This window comes from Callorhinchus milii, unplaced genomic scaffold (genome assembly GCF_018977255.1).
Source record: "Callorhinchus milii isolate IMCB2004 unplaced genomic scaffold, IMCB_Cmil_1.0 Scaffold7, whole genome shotgun sequence".
Lineage (NCBI taxonomy): Eukaryota > Metazoa > Chordata > Chondrichthyes > Chimaeriformes > Callorhinchidae > Callorhinchus > Callorhinchus milii.
The window spans coordinates 7667011-7686829 of record NW_024704748.1 but is presented as its reverse complement, the minus strand read 5'-3'; the positions used below and the strand labels follow the sequence as shown (position 1 = coordinate 7686829).

Below are 19819 nucleotides of genomic sequence, written 5' to 3'. Positions count from 1 at the left end.
TCATTGAGGCATTTGAGTGCCTCAAAGCACTTCACTGAATATATTGCAAAGTGAATTGACTGTATATTTTGTGGGCGGAACGCGACAGCCAATTGCACACAGCAGTGTTCCACAAACAGTCGTGGATTGAGTGACCACATTTTTTGGAGGGATTATTACCCCCGGAAAAGTGATCTGCCAATTGACCACATACTGACAACTAAACAGAGGTGTGTGCAGTAAGGAAACTTGCCGAAGGCTTCGCCCCGCTCAGGAATTGAACCTGGATCCTCTCGCTTGTGAGGTGAGAGTGCTACAGGACTTAAATGTTTCGATAGTGGACGAATGTGGTGTGTTTTGTAATGGGGCATTTTTTAGGGAGTTGGAACTCAGCTTGGGAGTTGGACAGAGTACCCAGGTTGTGCACTACTAGACTGAGTTCTAGAACCTGCAGTTTTACAGTGACGTTTACTTTAAACAGTCCATAACCCTGACTGTCCAGCACCTTGGGATGTGCTCCCATGGGGAAAGGCACTATACAAATGTAATTTGTTGTTGTTATGAAGTCTTGGGTGCTGCAATAGGAGATTTTTTTCAATTGTCCTCTTGTCAGTGTGTTGACCTACTAGTTTACGTGTAGACCGGGAGCAGATATTTTGCATTTTAATGGCTCCCTTTATGACGAGAAAGGTGAATAATAATCCTTACATTTGATATAGTACCTTTCATGTTGGGATGCCGTCTCAAAGCACTTCACAGGATATAGTGTAGTGCATATTTTGTAGACAAACACGGCAGTCACTCTACTCCCTGCAATGACCCACCAACAGCCATGACCAATTTGATCTGAGAGATTATTGGCCAGGACATTGGGAGAAAGTCCATTCTCTTTTTCGAATAGCGCTGTGGGATCTTTAACGTTCATCTAAGCAGGCAGACTGGACCTCGGTTTAACATTTCATCCGAAGCACAGCACCTCCCACAATGCCTTTCCCCCAGCACTGCACTGGAGAATCAACCAAGATGATGAGCTCCTAATGTGGGGCTTGAACCCACAAGCTTCTGGCTTGGAGGCAAAAGGTACTACCCACTTGGAGGGGGATAATGTTCTGCACAAAATATCTGCTCACAAACTGCTTCTAACCACGAGTTTTATAGTGTGTAACAGACTGACCAAGGACACCTAAGAGAAATATTCAGGAATGTGGACCAATTCAGTAGAATATATTTCCCCTTTAAAGGGATTTTATTAATATTAAATACGCATGAACCCAATGAGGGTGGTACAGTGTATTGATGCATCGCCCACAAAATACACAGTCACTCCACTTTATAATATATTCTGTGAAGCACTTTGAGACATCACAACGACATGATAATGAGCTATATCAAATGCAAGGATTATTATTGTTATTATATTGCGGGGCAATGGGATGTGAGCTGGATTTGATGTTTACCTTTGTGAAGAACTCTTGAGCCAAAAGGGCACAGTAACAGGTTGGAAACTAGGTCAGAAGGTTCCCTGGAAGAGCTGTGACTGAGACCTGCCTCAGCAAGTCTGAGCTGTTTTACAGTAGAATTGGCGAAAAGCCTGGAAGCAAGTTTGTTCAACAGCAATCTATAGATGGTGTGGAATGAATGAATGAATGGATGGACCTTGGCCATTTTTCTCCTAGCATTTCCTAAGTTCCTATGAATTGGGAGTGAGGAGTATATTGGAGGCACGGCGGGTGGGGGAATAGAGCACTGAAAATGAAAATACAGAGCAATGTCAAAGCACTAACAATGGAGACTATCAGCAGCATATATTTGCAGTGAAGAGATGAGTTGTGAAGATTCCAAATTATGTCCTTGAGAGAGCTTAATCTGCGGGGCATTCGGGGTTATTGCCTTAAAATAGGCAGCTTCGGGTGCTGTTAAGGCTACTTAGGGGTTGTTTCTCTTTTTTTGGAGGGGGTGGATTGCTTTATAATTCCAACCGCATCAGAAAGGCATCGCAAGTATGAACTGAAAGATCTCTGAACATCTTCTTCAAGAGAGCGTGGATCTGCTGTGTGTGTGTGTTTTACTTTTAACAACTACGCAATGTATTGCCTTTCTAATGGTTGGCCAGTTAGGTGCCAAGGGGAGGATTGGTCAGTCAGTCAGTCAGTCAAGAACAAAAGACAGATGTGCTTTGCATTGTCACTCACAGGGCTGAGCTGGGCCGGGTCTGCCTTCAGTGCCTGCGGCTGAGACGCGAACCCTTCCTCTTCGAATCGCTCTCGTTTCTCGTGGACTTTTTGCCCTTCTTGACGCAGAAGTACTTGGTGACTGTTTTCCTGCACTGCTCGCACTTCACGGCGCAGCACCAGTGGAACTTGCAGTTGCAACTGCTCATCATCTCCGCCCTGCGCTCCTGCACGCCCAGCCCGCAATCCCCGCACAGCCGCTTGCAGCTCCGTTTCTCCCACTTGCTCAGCTGTTTGCCCTTCTTGACGCACTCCCTGCCTTCCGTGCCCTGCAGCCCCAGGGTCTTGTTCTCCAGGCAGTAATCGGGGGAATCCTCCAGGTGGACCAGTTCCTTCTTGGAGATGGCGTTGAAGGTCTCGGCAATGGCGCCCCGGCTGGCTGCGCTGTTGCCTGCCCCTTTAAGGAGGTCGACTTTGAGCGCCTTGTGATACTTCTCCTTTAAGTAGTTGCCCACCTCCCGAAACTCGGAGAGCTGGAGCCAGCAGGTCTGTGTAGTGCAGCTCCCAGACACGCCGTGACACTTACAGGTCTGTTTCATGGTACCCTTAACTGCCTGGGGAAGAAAGGTTTCACACAATTTATCGTCCATGCCCCAAACATAACAATAATTCTTGTATTTGATAAAGCGCCTCATCACCTCGTTGAGACGTCTGAACGCGCTTCACAGGACGCACTGTAAAGTGGAGTGACTGTGTATTTTGTGGGCGAATCGCAGCAGCCAGTTGTGCACAGAGCGCAGTGTCCCACAAACAGTGGTGGAGTGAGTGACCAATTTTATTTGGGAGATTGTTGGCCAGGACACCGGGAGAGAGAAACTCCCTTCTCTTTTCGAATAGTGCAACGGGATTTTTAACGTCCACCTGAACAAGCACAGACAGGATCTTGGGTTTAACATCTCATCCTAAGGACAGCACCTCCGACAATGCAACCCCCCACCCCCTCCCACTTCCAGCAATGCCCTGGAGTGTCAGCTTGGACTATGGGATTCCAAGCCCCGACGTGGGGTTTGAAGCCACAACCTTCTGACTCCGAGGCGAGAGCGCTACCCGTTGCACAGGGCTGACACACAGTAGAAGGAGATGAACATGAGCGAGCTACCTTCCTGCCGGCCTCGTTGTTGTGGAGGTTCATGGCGGCTCTGGCGTCCTGTCCCGTCTCCAGGGCGTCCACGAACTGCTTGGAAATGGCTTCCCCAAAGCCTACGTTATCGCTGCAGCCTCCCCACAGCCAGCCCTGCCCTCCTGCAAAAGTCAAAGGGCGGTTGGGTGAGCCGTGTTGCCAACCCCGTCACGCGAAGACCTCTCGCCTCCAGCCTGCGCCTGGCACATTTCTGGAGCCGTGGCACTTACCCAACTGTCCGTTGCGTGAATCGTCGCACCCGCAGTTATCAAAATCGCCCAAACTACAGTTCCTGGTCAAAGTATACATGACCCCGGCAGAACTGATAGCGTGCACAAAGGCAGCCTCTCGGTTTGCTGTGGAGTTAACGTGTACAGGTTTAGATATTACAGAATCCCATAGCTAGTAGTTAGCGCATTCACCTCACCAGCGAGAGGACCCGGGCTCGATTCCCTGATGGGGCAAAACCTTTGGCAAACTTCCTTACTCCACACGTGCCTCTGTTTACCAAGCAGTAAGTAGGAACACAGGTGTTAGTCGATGGGCAGGTCACTTTCCGGGGTAATAATCCCTCAAAAAAAAACAATAATAATTTGGTCACTCAATCCACGACAATGTTTGTGGGACACTCGATTTATAACTGGTGCAAGTGGCTGCTGTGTTTTGCCCTCAAAATACAGTCAATCCACTTTACAGTATATTCTGTTAAGCTCTTTGAGACGTCTCATTGACGTGATAAGATGCTATATCAAATGCAAGGATTATTATTAATATTCATAACCAGAAAGATGTTCGTGGAACAGAACTCCATTTTTATTTTAAAAAAAACTGGAAAAGGGAGAGAGATTATAAGAGTTTGGGTAAATTAAGAATGAAAAGAAACTCGGGATAGGGTTGGGAAACGGAGTGAGGTGATGACAGAAATGCAGAGAAAAACCGACCTACAAGAAAATAGAAAGAAAACCGTACGGGGAGAGAGAGTTGGGGGAGTGGGGTGTTGAGGAAAAAGAATAGACAGATCATAATAATCCTTGCATTTGATATAGCACCTTATCATGTCTTCGAGACGTCTCAAAGCGCTTCACAGAATATACTGTAAAGTGAATGGACTGTATATCTTGTGGGCAAAACACAAAGCCATAGGCAAAAGCCAATGGATGCAGTAAAAGGGGGGGAAACACACGAACAGTGATGGGAGAAGATACTGACTGATAGTGACGGGAGACACAGTGACAGGCAAGAAGGGATACTCTGACAAGCAGTAATGGGGGCACTGATGAGCATACAGTGACAGTGACAGGCAGTGGCAATGAGGGACCAGATTCCAAGGAAGCTGGATTTGTGCAGGAGCAGAGGCAGCAGCCTATCACAGACCCGGGATAACCCCACATGAAGGGCGATATATCAATACAAGATGATGTTGTTGTCAGCGCTGCTTTAGATGTTGCTTGGGGCTGCAGTAATTCCACCCACCCTGTGGAGTCTGTATGTAAAGTGAGGTGCTCACCACTCCTCAGGCCGCTGTGTGTGGACAGCTGCAGACCTCTCTCGGGGCAGTTCCACCGGTCCCAGGCGAACTGATGTTTGCATTCCTCAATTCCACTCTGGGCACCCGCTGCCACACTGCTGGAGTAGATCAGATACGCCTACAGGAGGCAAAAACAGAAGCCATCAGGAGCAACCTGAGGTCCATCCCCATTGACCCAGAGAAGGAACATTTAGTTGCTAAAGCCAGGCGCCTCCCTTTTTGCGGATAATGTAAACCGTGATAATTGTTTTATCTTGTCCAGAATAGTAGAACCAGAATACATGGCCTGCGATTGAAAGGGGGTAGATTCAAAATCAATCTGGTAAACACTATCTGAGTGAGCGAGTAGTAAATGTATGGAACAGGCTCCCTAGGGAGACGGTGGAAGCAGAAAGTGTCAACTGTTTCAAAAGCAAATGAGACAGATTTGTTTTAGGAAATAATGACTTGGGTTACAGTATATAGTTTGGGACATGACATGTACAAACGACTACAGGAAGGTGGAAGGTGAACTGGATGGACCTTGGTCTTCTTTCGTCTAGCAATTCTAATGTGTATACGGCATAGGAAGATTTGTTTTGTTTCCTCCTGAACTCCATCCCAGAGACCCCCGCCTCGCACCTCCTCCCATCTCAAGACCTTCCCTTTTAACTGTGCCTTCGGTCATCTAACCTCCTCCACACCAAGCCACCAGCTCGGGTGCAAACCCCTGATTGCTCATCGCCTTGGGACATCCTCCCAAATGAAAGGCGTTACATAAATGTAATTTTGTTTTTTTGTGGTGGATTTCGAAAGAATCGCTAACTTAAACTTCAATGATAAATGTGTATCAATTCTGAATGTTTCTGTTAAGGTAGCTTTGAAACGGAATTTTTAAAAAAGTTACAAAAATATATATGAACAATTCAATTTGTTTCTGTCTCGAATGCTCATTTGTGTTTGAAGGAAACACAGCAAACAAGTGCTTTGACTGGATTCCCCCAAACATCAGTTGGCATTATGTCTCAATGACAGGATAAGGCACCATATCAGAATTATTATAATTATTTATTATTTTGGAGCAGACTGTATCAGGCTGCCTTTACTTAAAAAAACCCTCAAAAATATTTTGTAGACAGCTTTAAAAAGAACAACATTAGTGGAATGATGTCTGGAATTGGACACAACAGGCAAAACAGCCAAAAAAATTAGCTACGTATCTTGAGACTGATCCTGTTTGTTCAGTAACAAGACTAGGAGGGGAGCATTAATTACCTAATGGGTTCCCCCTCCCTCATGCAATACAACCATCAACCCCTTCCCCCCCCCCCCCCCCCCCCATTTAAAAAAAAGCCTGTATATTGATCACAGCAAACAGCAGTAAGGACTGGCTGACTACATGTGGGTTTAATAACTGCATTTAATCCTTATTAACTGTCTTTTTCTGTTTGATCAAAAATAAAGTGCACATTTCAGAAGGGTACAGTGAACGAAATGGCACTTTTTAAAGTTAAGGTTGTGTACCGATTGTGTCAGGAGGGAAGGACAAAGAGAGAAAAGATTGGCACAAAGCTGAGATCTAACGGGAGCTTTGCTAGATGCAGGTAGCGACTGTGTGTTCTTGAAATGGACACGATTCACATCTCAGCACCTGTTTTGTCAGTTTCACACAATGTGTGCAATTTTTTTGTAGTCTGACATTATTTCATACAATGCGTTCATTGTACGATATTATTTCATATAATGGGCTTTTTCCCCCCACTTCCAGAGGTGTCGATTCAATCCCCCAAAACACTCAATGAGTGTCAATTAAAACCCCTACGCCCCCACCCAAGAAAGCGATATTTTTTTATTTAATTTCTAATTTGAACCCATTGAAAAGTAAAATGTTGACTCCTCTCACTTTTTTTTTCACGTTTTATTTTGCTAAATATTTATTTTTTCATTTAACTATGGGGTAAAGTTGGGGGAGAGAGGCGTGAGTAGAAGGATTGAAAGAGAGAGCGAGAGAAAGAGAGAATCAAGTTCACTATAGTAGAAAAAAGGTTATTATAATGTAGGAATGTATAGCAAGAACATTTCAGAACTGCTTTTATATGGAGCGAAGAGACAAATGCAGAACATTATTCCACACACACACTGACAATTAACCTTTAAAACCTAACTCCAACTTTTCCATTCTATCTTCCAAATTTCAAAACTGTTTTTGAAACAAATGTATATATTATTTTTTTTAAGTTACAATGTCTCGAATTAAAAGGAGATCAAAACAAATTCCCTTACCTTAGGGCCAGTCATCAGAAAATTGTTCACTGACCTGGAAGAAAGCGAGAAGAGATGATTAAGTTGCAGAAAGCTCCCAACTTTGCCCTCTGAAAAATATTTGGAATATTTTGGGGAGTTTTTTTTTTCCTTGTCTTTTTTTTCTAAATCCTTCAAAAGGCTTCTGAAGAGACTTTCTCTTTTTTCCCCTCTCACCCTCTCCCCCCTCCTCTCTCTCATTAAAGTTTGTCTGCGAACTTAAGCTGATAACTTTTGATAGTAACCCATCACATGATGAATAAAATGGGACCCCCATACACATACAGACACACACACACACACACACACACAGACAGACGCAAAAAGCCTTTGGACTATCGATTGATCGGTTGATAAGGAAGGAGCCAAGGCAGAGAAACCAGCAATAAAATAAAGTGAGCACATATCTATTTATGTAATTAACACCTCCAAAAGTTGACTTACCAGGCTCGACCCAATTCTAGGTAGATATTCAAAACGAAGATTGAGTAGAGCTTGAATAACATTATTCCTGGTGATCAAAGATGAACCCTAATAAAAACCGAGGGAAGGGGGAGAAGTTAGTGGAGTCGTTAACCGGACTGGACGATTTGTAGACAGTTTCTGGGGTATAGAGTTGCCATGTGTGAAGCGATGGATGTGAAATGGAGCTTTTCTCATCCAAGCTTCAGATTATCTACTTAATTACAGATCTCCCTTCTCTGCCTCACGCAGCCAATCAGGACTCAAGTGGGTAGGGATTTTGCATTGATCAAACGCACAAACTCCAGGGGTCTTTGGTGGAGAGAGAGAGAGAGAGAGACCCTACAGACTGGGGAAAGAGATACTCAGATAGACAGAGAGAGAGAGAGAGTCAGAGACAAACAAAAGGGAGAGAGGAAAAGTAGACTCTCAGAGAGAGACAGATGGAGAGAGCGATGGAGTGAGAGGAGAGGTGTAAGGACAGATACAGCCATATTTTCGCCCACAAAATATACAGTCAATTCACTTTACAGTATATTCTGTGAAGCCTTTTGAGACGTCTTGAAGACGTGATAAGGTGCTATGTCAAATATAAGGATTATTATTATAGACAAATAGACAGAGAGAGACACACACACACATACACTGACCAAAACAGACAAGAGAAACATATACAGAGAAAGGGAGACACACAAACACACACCAGACAGAAAGAGATACGGAAAGATAAATTCCACCTGAGTTTAGATTTAACTGTATGTAGCATTTAAGAGCACTCACAGTTTAAAGATATCTTTCATTTTGAAGCCACGTTTTCTGGAATTTCTCTTAAGAAACTACTGCATTGCACGCTGCAAAGTTAAGGAAGAAATCAACAGGTTGTCTGTCACATTCTTGATGCTCTTAGCTGCTGCACAAAGCAGATAGTGTGGGGAAACTAGAAACAAACCAAGATGGGTCACAATATATATTCCTTGAAAGAAAGATTCATTTTGGTGCATGCAATCATGCATTTCAGAGCATTGCTTACAAACAGACGACTTGCAGACTGACTGAGACTGACAGGCTGACAACTAAAACATAGAGAAAGAAGGTAAATAAAATAAATTAATTAATATGTGAACAATATTCAATGCAACGAGGTGTGAAGAGGTGTCTTTTGTGAGCATGGGAGGATTTATTTAGCTGTGTGAGACGGGAAGTTTTTTAACATACGAAGTGGTGGGGAAATGTCCCGGCAGTAATTTTAAATTTCCCCATCAGTAAATTGTCCTTGCATCATAATAATAATAATAATAATAAAGGTGATGACGATTTCATTTGCAGTCACCAAGTGGTCACCATTTAGGCAGTTTTTATAGAATTTTAGGCAAGTGTTACAGAATATTATTTGATAATTAAAGACATCATATGATTATTATTTATAGATTCCGGCTTTCATATCATTTTAATCATCCTAAGGTTTGAAACAAATACATGAAGCGTTGTTTCATCTGTAGAAATCTGTGTTTAAAGCTTTTGGATGTGAGATAAAAGTGCCCCTTTGAGTTCAGTGCCTATTAGTGATAATTTCTTAAACAATGCTCTGATGTGAGGTTTGCAAGGCCGTTTATCAAAAGGTCAGATACAGTAACGCACCACGATTACTGATGGTGTGGGGTTATGTGGAGCCCAGTCGAGTCTTTAAAAACTCGCACAGGGATGTTCACAAAGTCCTGTTACCTTTTTTTTCTTTCAACAGCGCGCTGACCAACAACTGAAACACATGAAAGAATGATAATAATTGTGTTTAGAACTACTTCACTACATTCAGTACAAGTGTTTAACTGTATTTAGATGTCCAGAGGATGTGTGTGTGTGTGTGTGTGTGTACATCTTCCATAACATGGATGGAGTGAGGAGGAAGTTACTCACTAACTTAACTTAACTTAACTGGTATCAGACAATGTTACACTCGACTCGTCTGCAACCGAAAATAAATATTCATTGTAAGAGAGAGAAAAAAACTCGGGGTGTAACAGAACTTTGTGAATACCCTGTAGATGGTTAGAGGAGTTTTACAAAAGACTCTTTTTTTGTTTTAAAACAGAGATAACGATGGTTGCCTTAGAATTTCTCTTTTGCTGCATGTATTTCCTATATACAGTAATAATAATAATCCTTGCATATGATATGCATTCAATGTGTTTCACCAGCTGTTAAATAATACAATAGTATTTATTTAAACAATATTGTTTATTATGAGAATTTGTTACAAAAATAAGATTCCCAACAACTGAGCCCCAAGTCTTTCTTGTATCAATGTTGCTCAATTTCTAGTATTTAAACAGATGAGATGGTCTTATTAATAGCCCGATCCCACCACAGTTACTCAGTAGAATACTGATGTCTCACACAGCCCTATGTGCAATATAATGGCGGAGAAGATCACAGGCTCCAAATGTGAATTATGCGCTTTGAGATCTGTTTTAAAATCGAAAGGAGAGAGGCAAGGATGAAGGCATGGGAATGGTGCATTGCTCCCAGATGCTCCGTTTCAGCTCAGAGAGTGTCAGACAGACCCATCATCTCCAGCATCTTCAACCCACATCTGGGACGGTCTGTCCAGGCAAATCCGAACCATATCAATAAGCTGGTCTCTTCTAGAATTCATCAGCTGATAATGAACCCTTAGTTCTGGTGGCTTTTAAAAACCATCTGAAATAAATAGAGAATAGGCACTACCACAGTTATAATAATACTAACAATAATTCTTGCATTTGATATAGCACCTTACCATTTCATCGAGACGTCTCAAAATGCTACAGAATATACTGTAAAGTGGAATAACTGAGTATTTTGTGGGTGAAATGCAGCAGCCATTTGCACTGGGAAAGAGAAACTCCCTTCTCTTTTCAGACAGTGCCATGTGATCTTTAACATCCACCTGAACAGGCAGACGGGACCTCAGTTTAACGTCTCATCCAAAGGACAGTTTTACCAGTTGCTGTTTTAACTATTATCCGTAACGCCCACAATACCCAGGCTTAGAGTTAGTAACCAGAGTACTACCTTTAATGTTAGTACAGATTAGGGTCAGGATCACAAGAGAGGCTCGAATAATAAAGACCCTTTAATCCATTTGATCTCATCTTTCAGAATATCCATCCCACCATCCTGTCATCACAGCATCAAGCTGTGTTTTTTAAAATGAGTCCTGGCCTCAATCACCCATCCTGATCATCTGTTCCCATCATTAATTAGCCTTCAAAGAAATGCTTCCTGGTGCTTGTCTTGAAATTGCCCTTATTGCAACTCTAAACCCGTGTCCTCTTGTTCTACTCTCTCAGTGCATCCGAAAGTATTGTTCTAAATTTACTTTCTCAATCCCATTTAAAATAATAATCTTAATCCTCACATTTGATATTGCACCTTATTACACTGTCAACACGTTTCAAAGCGCTTCACAGTATTTTACTGGAAAATGGATTCACAGCATTTTGTGGGTGAAATCTCATAGTATTAGACCATGGTTCTCATTAAAGCCACTATTTTAATAATAGTTAATAAAAGTTATTGCATTTCATAGCGTGTCTTGTTATGTCATTGAAATGTCTTAAAGTGCTTCGTAGGATTTACTGCAAAGTGCAGTGACTATGTATGTGCAGGTGAACACAGCAGCTTACTTGTGCACAGCAATATCCCACAAAAACACCCATGAAGTGAATGACTAATTTTATTTGGGGTATTGTTATCCAGGACACTAGGAAAAACTCCCCTCTCGATTTGAATAATGCCATGGGATCTTTAACATAATAATATAATAATGCAAGGACTATTATTATCTTTAACATCCACCTGAACAGGTAGGCTGGACCTCAGTTTAACGTCTCATCTGAAGGACGGCACCTCCAACAATGCCGCACTTTCCCAGCACTGCATTGGAATGTCATCTTACCCTAGATTAAAGGAGTTCACGTTGTTAGGGCTTGAACCTATAACCTTCAGAGCCCCAAAAAACAGGCATTGAAGAAGTTTGTGAACAAATGGAGAACAAAATAGCCAGGCTAGTTGATTGGGCACAGAGATGGCAGATACAATTTAATGAACAAAAAATCTAAGGTTATACATTTAGGGAAGGAAGGAGAATAGGAGGATCAGGTACTGTATATGCTAAATGTTAATCTTTTTAAAAGGAGCAGAAAGACCTAGGGGTTAACATGCATAAATCTTTGAGGGGGGTGGGGGAAGGCAGGTGGACAAAGCTGTGGAGAAAGCAAATGAGATCTTAGATTTTAAAATAGGAGTTTACACTATACAACCATAGGGGCGATGTTTAACCTGTATACATTATTAGTTTGATTCAAGCTAGAGTGTTGTGTATAATTTTGGTCACCCCACTTTAGAAAGGATGTCAAGGCCACAGAGCAGATGCAAATCATGTCATCCAGTTGCACACAGTAATGTTCCACAAACATGGAGTGAATGACTGATTATATTTGGCTGGTTGTTGTCCAGGACACCGGGAGAAACTCCCTTCTCTTGGTAAATCGTGCCATGTGATCTTCAACATCCACCTGAACAAGCAGTCGGAACCTAAGTTTAGCGTCTCATCCGAAGAACAGCACCTCCAACAATGCAACACACCCCCAGCGCTGCACTGGAGCATCAGGTTAGATTTTATGATTCAAAGTCTCAACCTGGCACTTGAGCCCACAACCTTCTGACTCTGAGGCGATTTGTGCTACCCCTGACACACTGGGATGAGTGTTTGACCCTTGAGCAGAGACTTCAGTCTTGATTGAGAAAAATGTTACATTTTTAAGAACTGCGGAACTCAAGGCTCCTAATTGAGACTGAATTTAAAACGTATTTGTATCTCGAAATCATAGATTTGAAGACACTTAAGTGCTCTTGTACTTGAATTCAAAATAGTGTGTGGTACCCTCTATATCCATTCGATGGCGCCATTTCATCACACCAAAAAGAAGCCAAACAGAACCATAAGTCTTATTTGTGCAATATTATTCCCCAGTGGTTGTTCTTTTCCAGAAGGTATTGTGATCGCTTTAACCTTGTTCAGAGATATGGTTCCACGGGAGGTGTCAGCCTGACTCATGTGGTAGCACTCTCACCTGAGTCAGAACAACAACTTGCTTTTATATATATTATATATATATTTTATATATATTATATTCACATAATAATAATAAATAATCCTTGCATTTGATATAAAGCTGTATCACGTTGTTGAGACGTCTCAAAGCACTTCACAGAATATATTTTGAAGTGAATTGACTGTGTATTTGCGGTTGAAACTCGGCAACCAATTGTCCACAGCAGGTCCTGCAAGCAGTCGTGGATTGAGTGACCAAATGATTGAGTGAACGTTGAGCTGAGTCTGAGCTGAAACTCCAACCCAGTGATAGTGGGGGGGATAAAACAATTGGTTATCCACTTCATGACTGTCTGCGGGTCACTGCTGTGTGCAAATTGGCTGCCTACCCTACAGGTAGCCCAGTTGAGAAAGCAAACTCAGGACAGGCACGGTGGGGAGGGGATAATTATTCTCAAACAAAAGCTTCCAGCATGGAATCTCTTTGAGCGCGTCAGCTGGGAAAGCCACTGTGTGGTACAAAACCAGCTAGACAACCAGAAAGGCTCGGATTCAACTCCTGCTGAGCGACTGGGAGAGAAGCAAGCGACGCCACACTGAGGGCAAAAGGTGTCTCAGCTGGTCCTGCATTATAATAAACCTTGCATTTGACATAGAGCCTTATCACGGCATTGAGACGTCTCAAAGCACTTCACCGGATATACCGTAAAGTGAATTGGCTATATTTTGTGGACGAAACGCAGCAGCCAATTGCAAACAGTTGTGGATTGAGTGACCACATTTTTTTTGAGGGATTGTTACCCCCAGAAAGTGATCCGCCAATCGACTAACAACCAGGTTCCTATATACCGCTAGTTAAATAGAGGCGTGTAAAGTGAAAAAAATTGCCGGAAGATACTGCTCCATCTCTGTAAAGAGTTTTGAGATCTTCTGCTACTCGAACAGTGGAGAGAGGAGGAGACCCAACATGAGAGAGAGTGAAGGAAATAACCTGCAGTTACACTGCACTTTCCACATCTCTGAAAAAGTTTTCAAAGAGCTTCACAGAGACAGAGTGGGAGATTGCGGGGGTTGGGGAGGGGGTTGAAAGGAAGAGAGTGGCCGAAGGAGCTGGCAAGAGAGTGATGGGACTCCTCAATGGGATTTCAGGGAAGGAGGATCGGGAGAGTGAGTTGGAGGAAAGGGAGTTCCAGAGAGTGGAGGCAAAGTGGCTAACAGCTGCCTGTGTGTGTGTGAGTGTGAATGAGAGAGAGCAAACAAGCAAGCAAGCCGAGTGTGTGTGGGCTGGTGAGAGCAGCAGCAAACCAGCATTATATGCTCAATCCCTTTTTTTCCTAAAATTCCTGCAGTGACCTGTAAACTGGTAATAGCATTTCACCAGCAAAGAGGGGGAGAGGGTGAAAAACTCGCTGAACTGAAACAAGAAGCTACCAAAAGAGGTTCTTTTGACGAACGAATAAATAAAATAATCTTTACATTTGTTACAGGCCTTTTCATGTCGGGAGGATGACTAAAAGTGCTTAATAATAATAATAATCCTTGCATTTGATATAGCGCCTTATCACATCATCACAACGTCTCAAAGCGCTTCACAGAATATACTGTAAAGTCCTTTTTGACTGTGTTTTGTGGGCAAAATGCAGCTACCAGTTTGCACAGAACAGTGTCCCATAAACAGCCATGGAGTGAGTGACCAATTTTTTTTGGGGGGGGGAATGAAGGAGGATTGTTGTTCTGGACACCAGGAGAAACTCCCTTCTCTTTTTAAATATCGTCCATGGGACCTCAGTTTAACGTCTCATCTCAATGAAGGCACCTCCGACAGCGTCAGCTTAGACTGAGCTCAAATTGACTCTGTGGGGCTTCACCCATGAGACGTTTTGACTCGGAAGTTGATCGCTGTGAGCTGAGACATCCTTGCTGACAAAAAGTTAGAGCGTTCAGGTGGACAGCACGGTAGACCAGCCCAGCAGTCATTTGGCAACAAATAACAGTATCCAGAGAACGAACACACAGAGAATTTCACCCACAAGATATACAGTCAATTCACTTTACGGTATAAGGCTCCCTACCAAATGCCAAGGGTTATTATTATTGCTATGAATGACCGGCTGAGCCCCGTCTGGTGTGAGCAGCTCCAGGGCTGAGTCAGTGACCGATGCTGGATCATCATAATCTGAATCGAGCGCTACGTGCTCAGTCCCTTCCTCCCACAACATTTCTCACGATTACTTATAACCTGACTATAGTATGTCACCAGCCTCTCACCCCATGTGATGGACAGGCAACACCTGATTCATATAGCGAGAGAGGGAAAAACTTTATGACTTCCTGGTGGGGTTTTTTTTCAACCCAGCATTTTGGTTCCAATTGGCTCAGTGAAATCAGACAAGAGTGGAACCTCCTGCAATTGGCCATGCCTTAGTCAGGAGCTCGGCAGCCAGTCCGACACCAAGGCCCTACGAGTAATGACCAACAGTAACCCTGCAGGTTGCTGATGCAATGCGGGCGGTGTGGTGAGATCGGCCAGGGGCAAGGGAAATGAATGCGTTGGCAAGAGTGCTCGGAGACTTCCTGCTGGGAATATGGGAGTGAGTTGTGAGGTGTAACAGCTGCAAACAGGCTCAGGACCTGTTATTACTCTTATATATTGCTGTTGTTTAAAATCTGTTTTCCTCTTTCTCCCCCACTTCTCCTCCAACTCACCTCACGTCCACCCCCGTCCCTGCCCCCACACACATATCAGGAAGCATCTCAAAGCACTTCACAGGATTTTACTGTAAAGTACAGAGACAATATTTGGAGGTGAATGCGGCAGCTGATTTGCACACAGCAATGTCCCGCAAACAGCCATGACACGAAGTGAATGACCAGTTTTTTTTCCATTTGGGGGATTGTTGGCCAGGATACTGGGAGAGAGAATCTCCCTTCTCTTTTCGAATAGTGCCGGGGAATCTTTAAGGTCTATCTGAACAGGTAGATGGGACCTTGGGTTAAGGTCTCACCCAAAGGACGGCACCTCCGACAATGGAGCGCACACCAACGCTGCATTGGAGTGTCAGCCTCGATTATATCAGTTCAAAGTCCTGACATGGTACTTGAACCCACAATCTTCTGATCTGGAGGCGGGAGTGCTACCACTGAGCCAGACTGACACCTTCCTATTCATAATGGAAGTCTGAGGGTGCACTGGTCATTCGAAACCTTCATCTAAAGAGGACTGTTTTAGAGAGCAGGGCTGTTATTTTGCTATGACCTGTTGTCTTGTAGTTCAATGGTTAGAGGGCTCGCCTTGCAAGCGAGAGACCTAGGTTCTATTCCGGGCAGGGTAAAATGTTGAGCAAGTTTCCTTACTCCACACACACGCGCCTCTGTTTACCTAGCAGTAAGTAGTAACCCAATTGTTAGATTGGCGGATCGCTTTTCCAGTGGTAATAATTGCTCAAAAACAAACCAATAATAATTTAGTCAAGCAATCTATGACTGTTTGTGTGATACTATTGTGCACAATTGGCTGCCACATTTTGCCCACAAATATAGTCAACTCACATTACTGTATATTCTGTGAAGCGCTTTGAGACGTCTAGAAGACGTGAAAAATCCTATATCAAATGCACGGATTATTATTATTATTATGGCCATACAGGATCTGTAGCTCTGTGGTTATAATTAAGGGAGTGTCAATGAGTTAATTGGCCATGAGGGGAAGGAATGACACATCACACCACACCACATCATATAACATCACACCATACCAACTCTGCCTTCATCCAACCCCTTCTCACCCACATCTCCAAGGGAGGGGTGATGGAGGGATTCAATGGACTGTGATCAGAAGTGAGAACCTTCTGTCTAACTTGAGGAGTGATGAGACCACTAAGGCCAATTGGTGTGAAGCTTGGATATGAACAGTCTGTGTGACTGAGGTTTACTACAACAGCTTCCATTCACATATCACCTTTTATTTTGTAGGCTAACATCTCTGAGCATATGGCAGTGATGAGGTTGGACACTAAACAGGGGAGAAATGAACATAGGTGTGGTTGAAGAGGTAGATTTTAAGGAGGGATTTGAAGACAGGGCAAGGGAGAGAGAGGGGTAGAGGCATGGAGTTCCAGAGGCTTTACCAACTGACCATGATGTGTGGGGTGGGGGGTCTTATCATGGGACTTACCTTATAGTTTTTTGCCCTAAAATATAGCTGCTGTTTGAAACTACATTGCAGGTTAAATGCAGCCTCTCTCCAGTGTTCAGTCTCTCCCTGTAATAATAATAGTAATAATAATCCTTGCATTTGATATAGTGCCTTATCACGTCTTCAAGACATGTCAAATCGATCCACAGAATATACTGTAAAGTGAATTGACTGTATATTTTGTGTGCGGAATTCGGCAGCCAATTGCACATAGCAGTGTCCCACAAACAGTCATGAATTGAGTGACCAAATTATTATTTTAAATTTTTTTTAAGGGATTATTACCACGAAAAGCAATTCACCAGTCGACTAACACCCGGGTTCCTACTTACTGCTAGGTAAGCAGAGGCGTGTGGAGTAAGGAAACTTGCCCAACATTTTGCCCTGCATGGGAATCGAACACTTGCTTGCAAGGCGGGTGCTCTCACTGCTAAGCTACAGGACTACACATTATATTATACTGTAATATTCAAGATGGACAAGCTGGTTCGTGGCTAGGTTTGGAAGCATCGCCTTACACAGAGGGAAATTAATGTTACCAGGAAGGGTGGTTGAGGCCAGGACACTTAAGACTCATTTGTGAAGCTTAAGAGAACACTATAGCACTGAAACAAAAGCCCATTGCCAGTTTATATTCCACACAGGCCCTTAACCCTCTTTTTTTCCTTCTCCTGTAGCTTCTTCCTCACGTCATCATCGAATTTCCTCTTAAATACATAAATGTATTTGCTTCCAAGTTCTCGCCACCATCTGCATGAAGAAGTTCCTCCCAAACTCCCTGTTGGATCTCTTACTAACATAATCTCTTAATAATTTTTGCATTTGAAGTCGCACCTATCAAATGCAAGACGTCATTTAGACATCTCAAAGCGCTTCACAGAATATATTGTAAAGTGAATTAACTGTATTTTGTGGGCGAAACATGGCAACCAATTTCACCCAGTTAGTGTCCCACAAACAGATGTGGATTGTGTGATCCAATTTTTTTTTAGGGATAATTACCCTCGGAAAGCCATCTGCCAATCGACTAACAACCGGATTCCTACTTGCTGCTGAATATACTGTAACGTGAATTGAACTAAAGTCCTGAATGGGGAAGAAAAATGCAATCTTTCACCCCTCCTGCAGCCCTGAAAGTCCCTGTGATATGGGCAGAGTCAGACCAGCTGATGCCGTCCTTCCCCCTCCCTGAGTTCTGTTCCTTGCCAGTTTCCTAGGCAATAGGACGTGTCTGGGATTACTGAGGCAAAGGCTATTTTAGCCCGAGCCGTTGGTAGTAAGCTCGTTGTTTGTTACAACACAGACCATTGTGAAACATTACCTCGTTCTTAGAAGCCAGTCTGCCTGTCAATTCCACCCCACCTCTCTTCAACCCCACCCCCGACCCTGTGAACTTTCCCCTGGATAGTTCTCTAAGTAGAAGCAGCTTCTGTGTGTGCGGTTTCCTGCACTGAGAGGCACGTGGTCAGTCCAGTGACTGTAAGTAACCTCCGAGACATACCAGTCAGAGTCAGTGACGGCCAAATTAAAGAGAGAGAGAGGGGCCTCCTTCAGTCTGCAGAGGCCAGTTCCAACCAACACAGTCGCAGCTCTGTTTCTTGCACTGCTAAGTCTTAGAGCCACCCCTCCCCCTCCTCGCTTGAAGGCAGTGATTCATAAGGGAGGGGGATGGGTCCAGATGGATGTTCTCCTGTACCTGGGTGGACCGCCCACCATCAGCAGTCAGGCCTTTGGCTTTTCTGCCCCTACCCACTGGAGCTGCATTCCGGAATCCTTCTGCCTTGCCCTCTCCCTCGCCTCCTTTAAGGCCCATTAAGTGGAGCTGAACTGGCTCCAAGGTGACATGCCTAGGAATGAAATGTCAAAATCAAGCCAGCCCTCTGTGACAGTCTCAGTAGTTTGGTCAAGCCTGGCTTCTCAGCAGGACCTGGAAGGGCAGACCAGTCACTGTGGAAGGAAGTCATCCCACTCAGGTTCTGTTAACCCTGCAAGTCAAAGTCCTAATGGGTAGGGTGGTCCTAGCTGCAAAAGCAGCGGGAAAGCTTGCCAGATATGATATCAATGGCAAGCTATGTGGTTGTAGCTGGTTAGACTCCAACAGTTACCCTAACGCACACTCTGGGGTCCCCAAGTCTTGGCTCTTGCCAAAGTACACCTTATACTTTCTGGAATTAGGTAAGTAGGATGCGTTCCTCCAGGGAGAGAGTGGATATGTGTAGGTTGGATGGATGGAAATCTCAGTTTGGTTTGGATACTCTTAAGCACGGTGATGGGTTTCCACATATGTCAGACACCCGGCTGACCAAAAAAAAATGAAATTGAAAAAAATAAAGCCCATCTCAAGACCCTCCTCTTTGACCGTGCCTTCGGCCACCCTCCCACCCTGCTTGATTCTAACACCCAACTCACGTGCAAACCATGAACTGCCCAGTGCTTTGGGTATTCCTTGCAATGTGAAAGGCGCTATATAAATTTAATTTATTGTTCATTGTGCTGTTGCTCACTCGCCAGCGCTCTCGCCTCTGGGTCAGAAGGTGGTTGGTTGTAATCCGCCATTGGTGCCGTTGAGCTCCCAGTTTAGGCTGACACTCTGATACTGTCCTGGGGGTAGGTGGGGGTGGTGAGTTGCATTGTTGGAGGTGCTATCATATTAAGCCGAGGTTCCATCGTACCTGCTTGTTCAGGTGGACATCAAAGATCCTGTTGCACTATTCGAAAAGAGAAGGGAGTTTCTCTTTCTTGGTATCCTGGCCAACAATACCCCAGATAAAACTGATCACTCACTTCAGGGCTGTTTGTGGGACATTGCTATGTGCAAATTGACTGTCACATTTGCCTAAGAATTACACTTGACACTAATTCCTTATGGCGCACATTGAGACAAATAAAGGTTTATAGGGTATGAAATGCGAGGAATGTTATTTATCTG

General features: G+C 43.7%; 1 protein-coding gene across 1 annotated transcript; it reads right to left on the bottom strand.

Moving 5' to 3' along the window:
- Positions 1–2197: 2197 nt before the first annotated feature.
- On the bottom strand, positions 2198–19446 carry wnt8b (wingless-type MMTV integration site family, member 8b). The gene is made up of 6 exons (XM_007899887.1): positions 19395–19446; positions 7121–7209; positions 4838–4976; positions 3561–3686; positions 3310–3452; positions 2198–2764 (listed from the first exon to the last, which is right to left on the bottom strand). The coding sequence occupies exons 1-6, from the start codon at positions 19444–19446 to the stop codon at positions 2198–2200; spliced, it is 1116 nt and encodes a 371-aa protein (XP_007898078.1).
- Between the last annotated feature and the right edge of the window lie 373 nt (positions 19447–19819).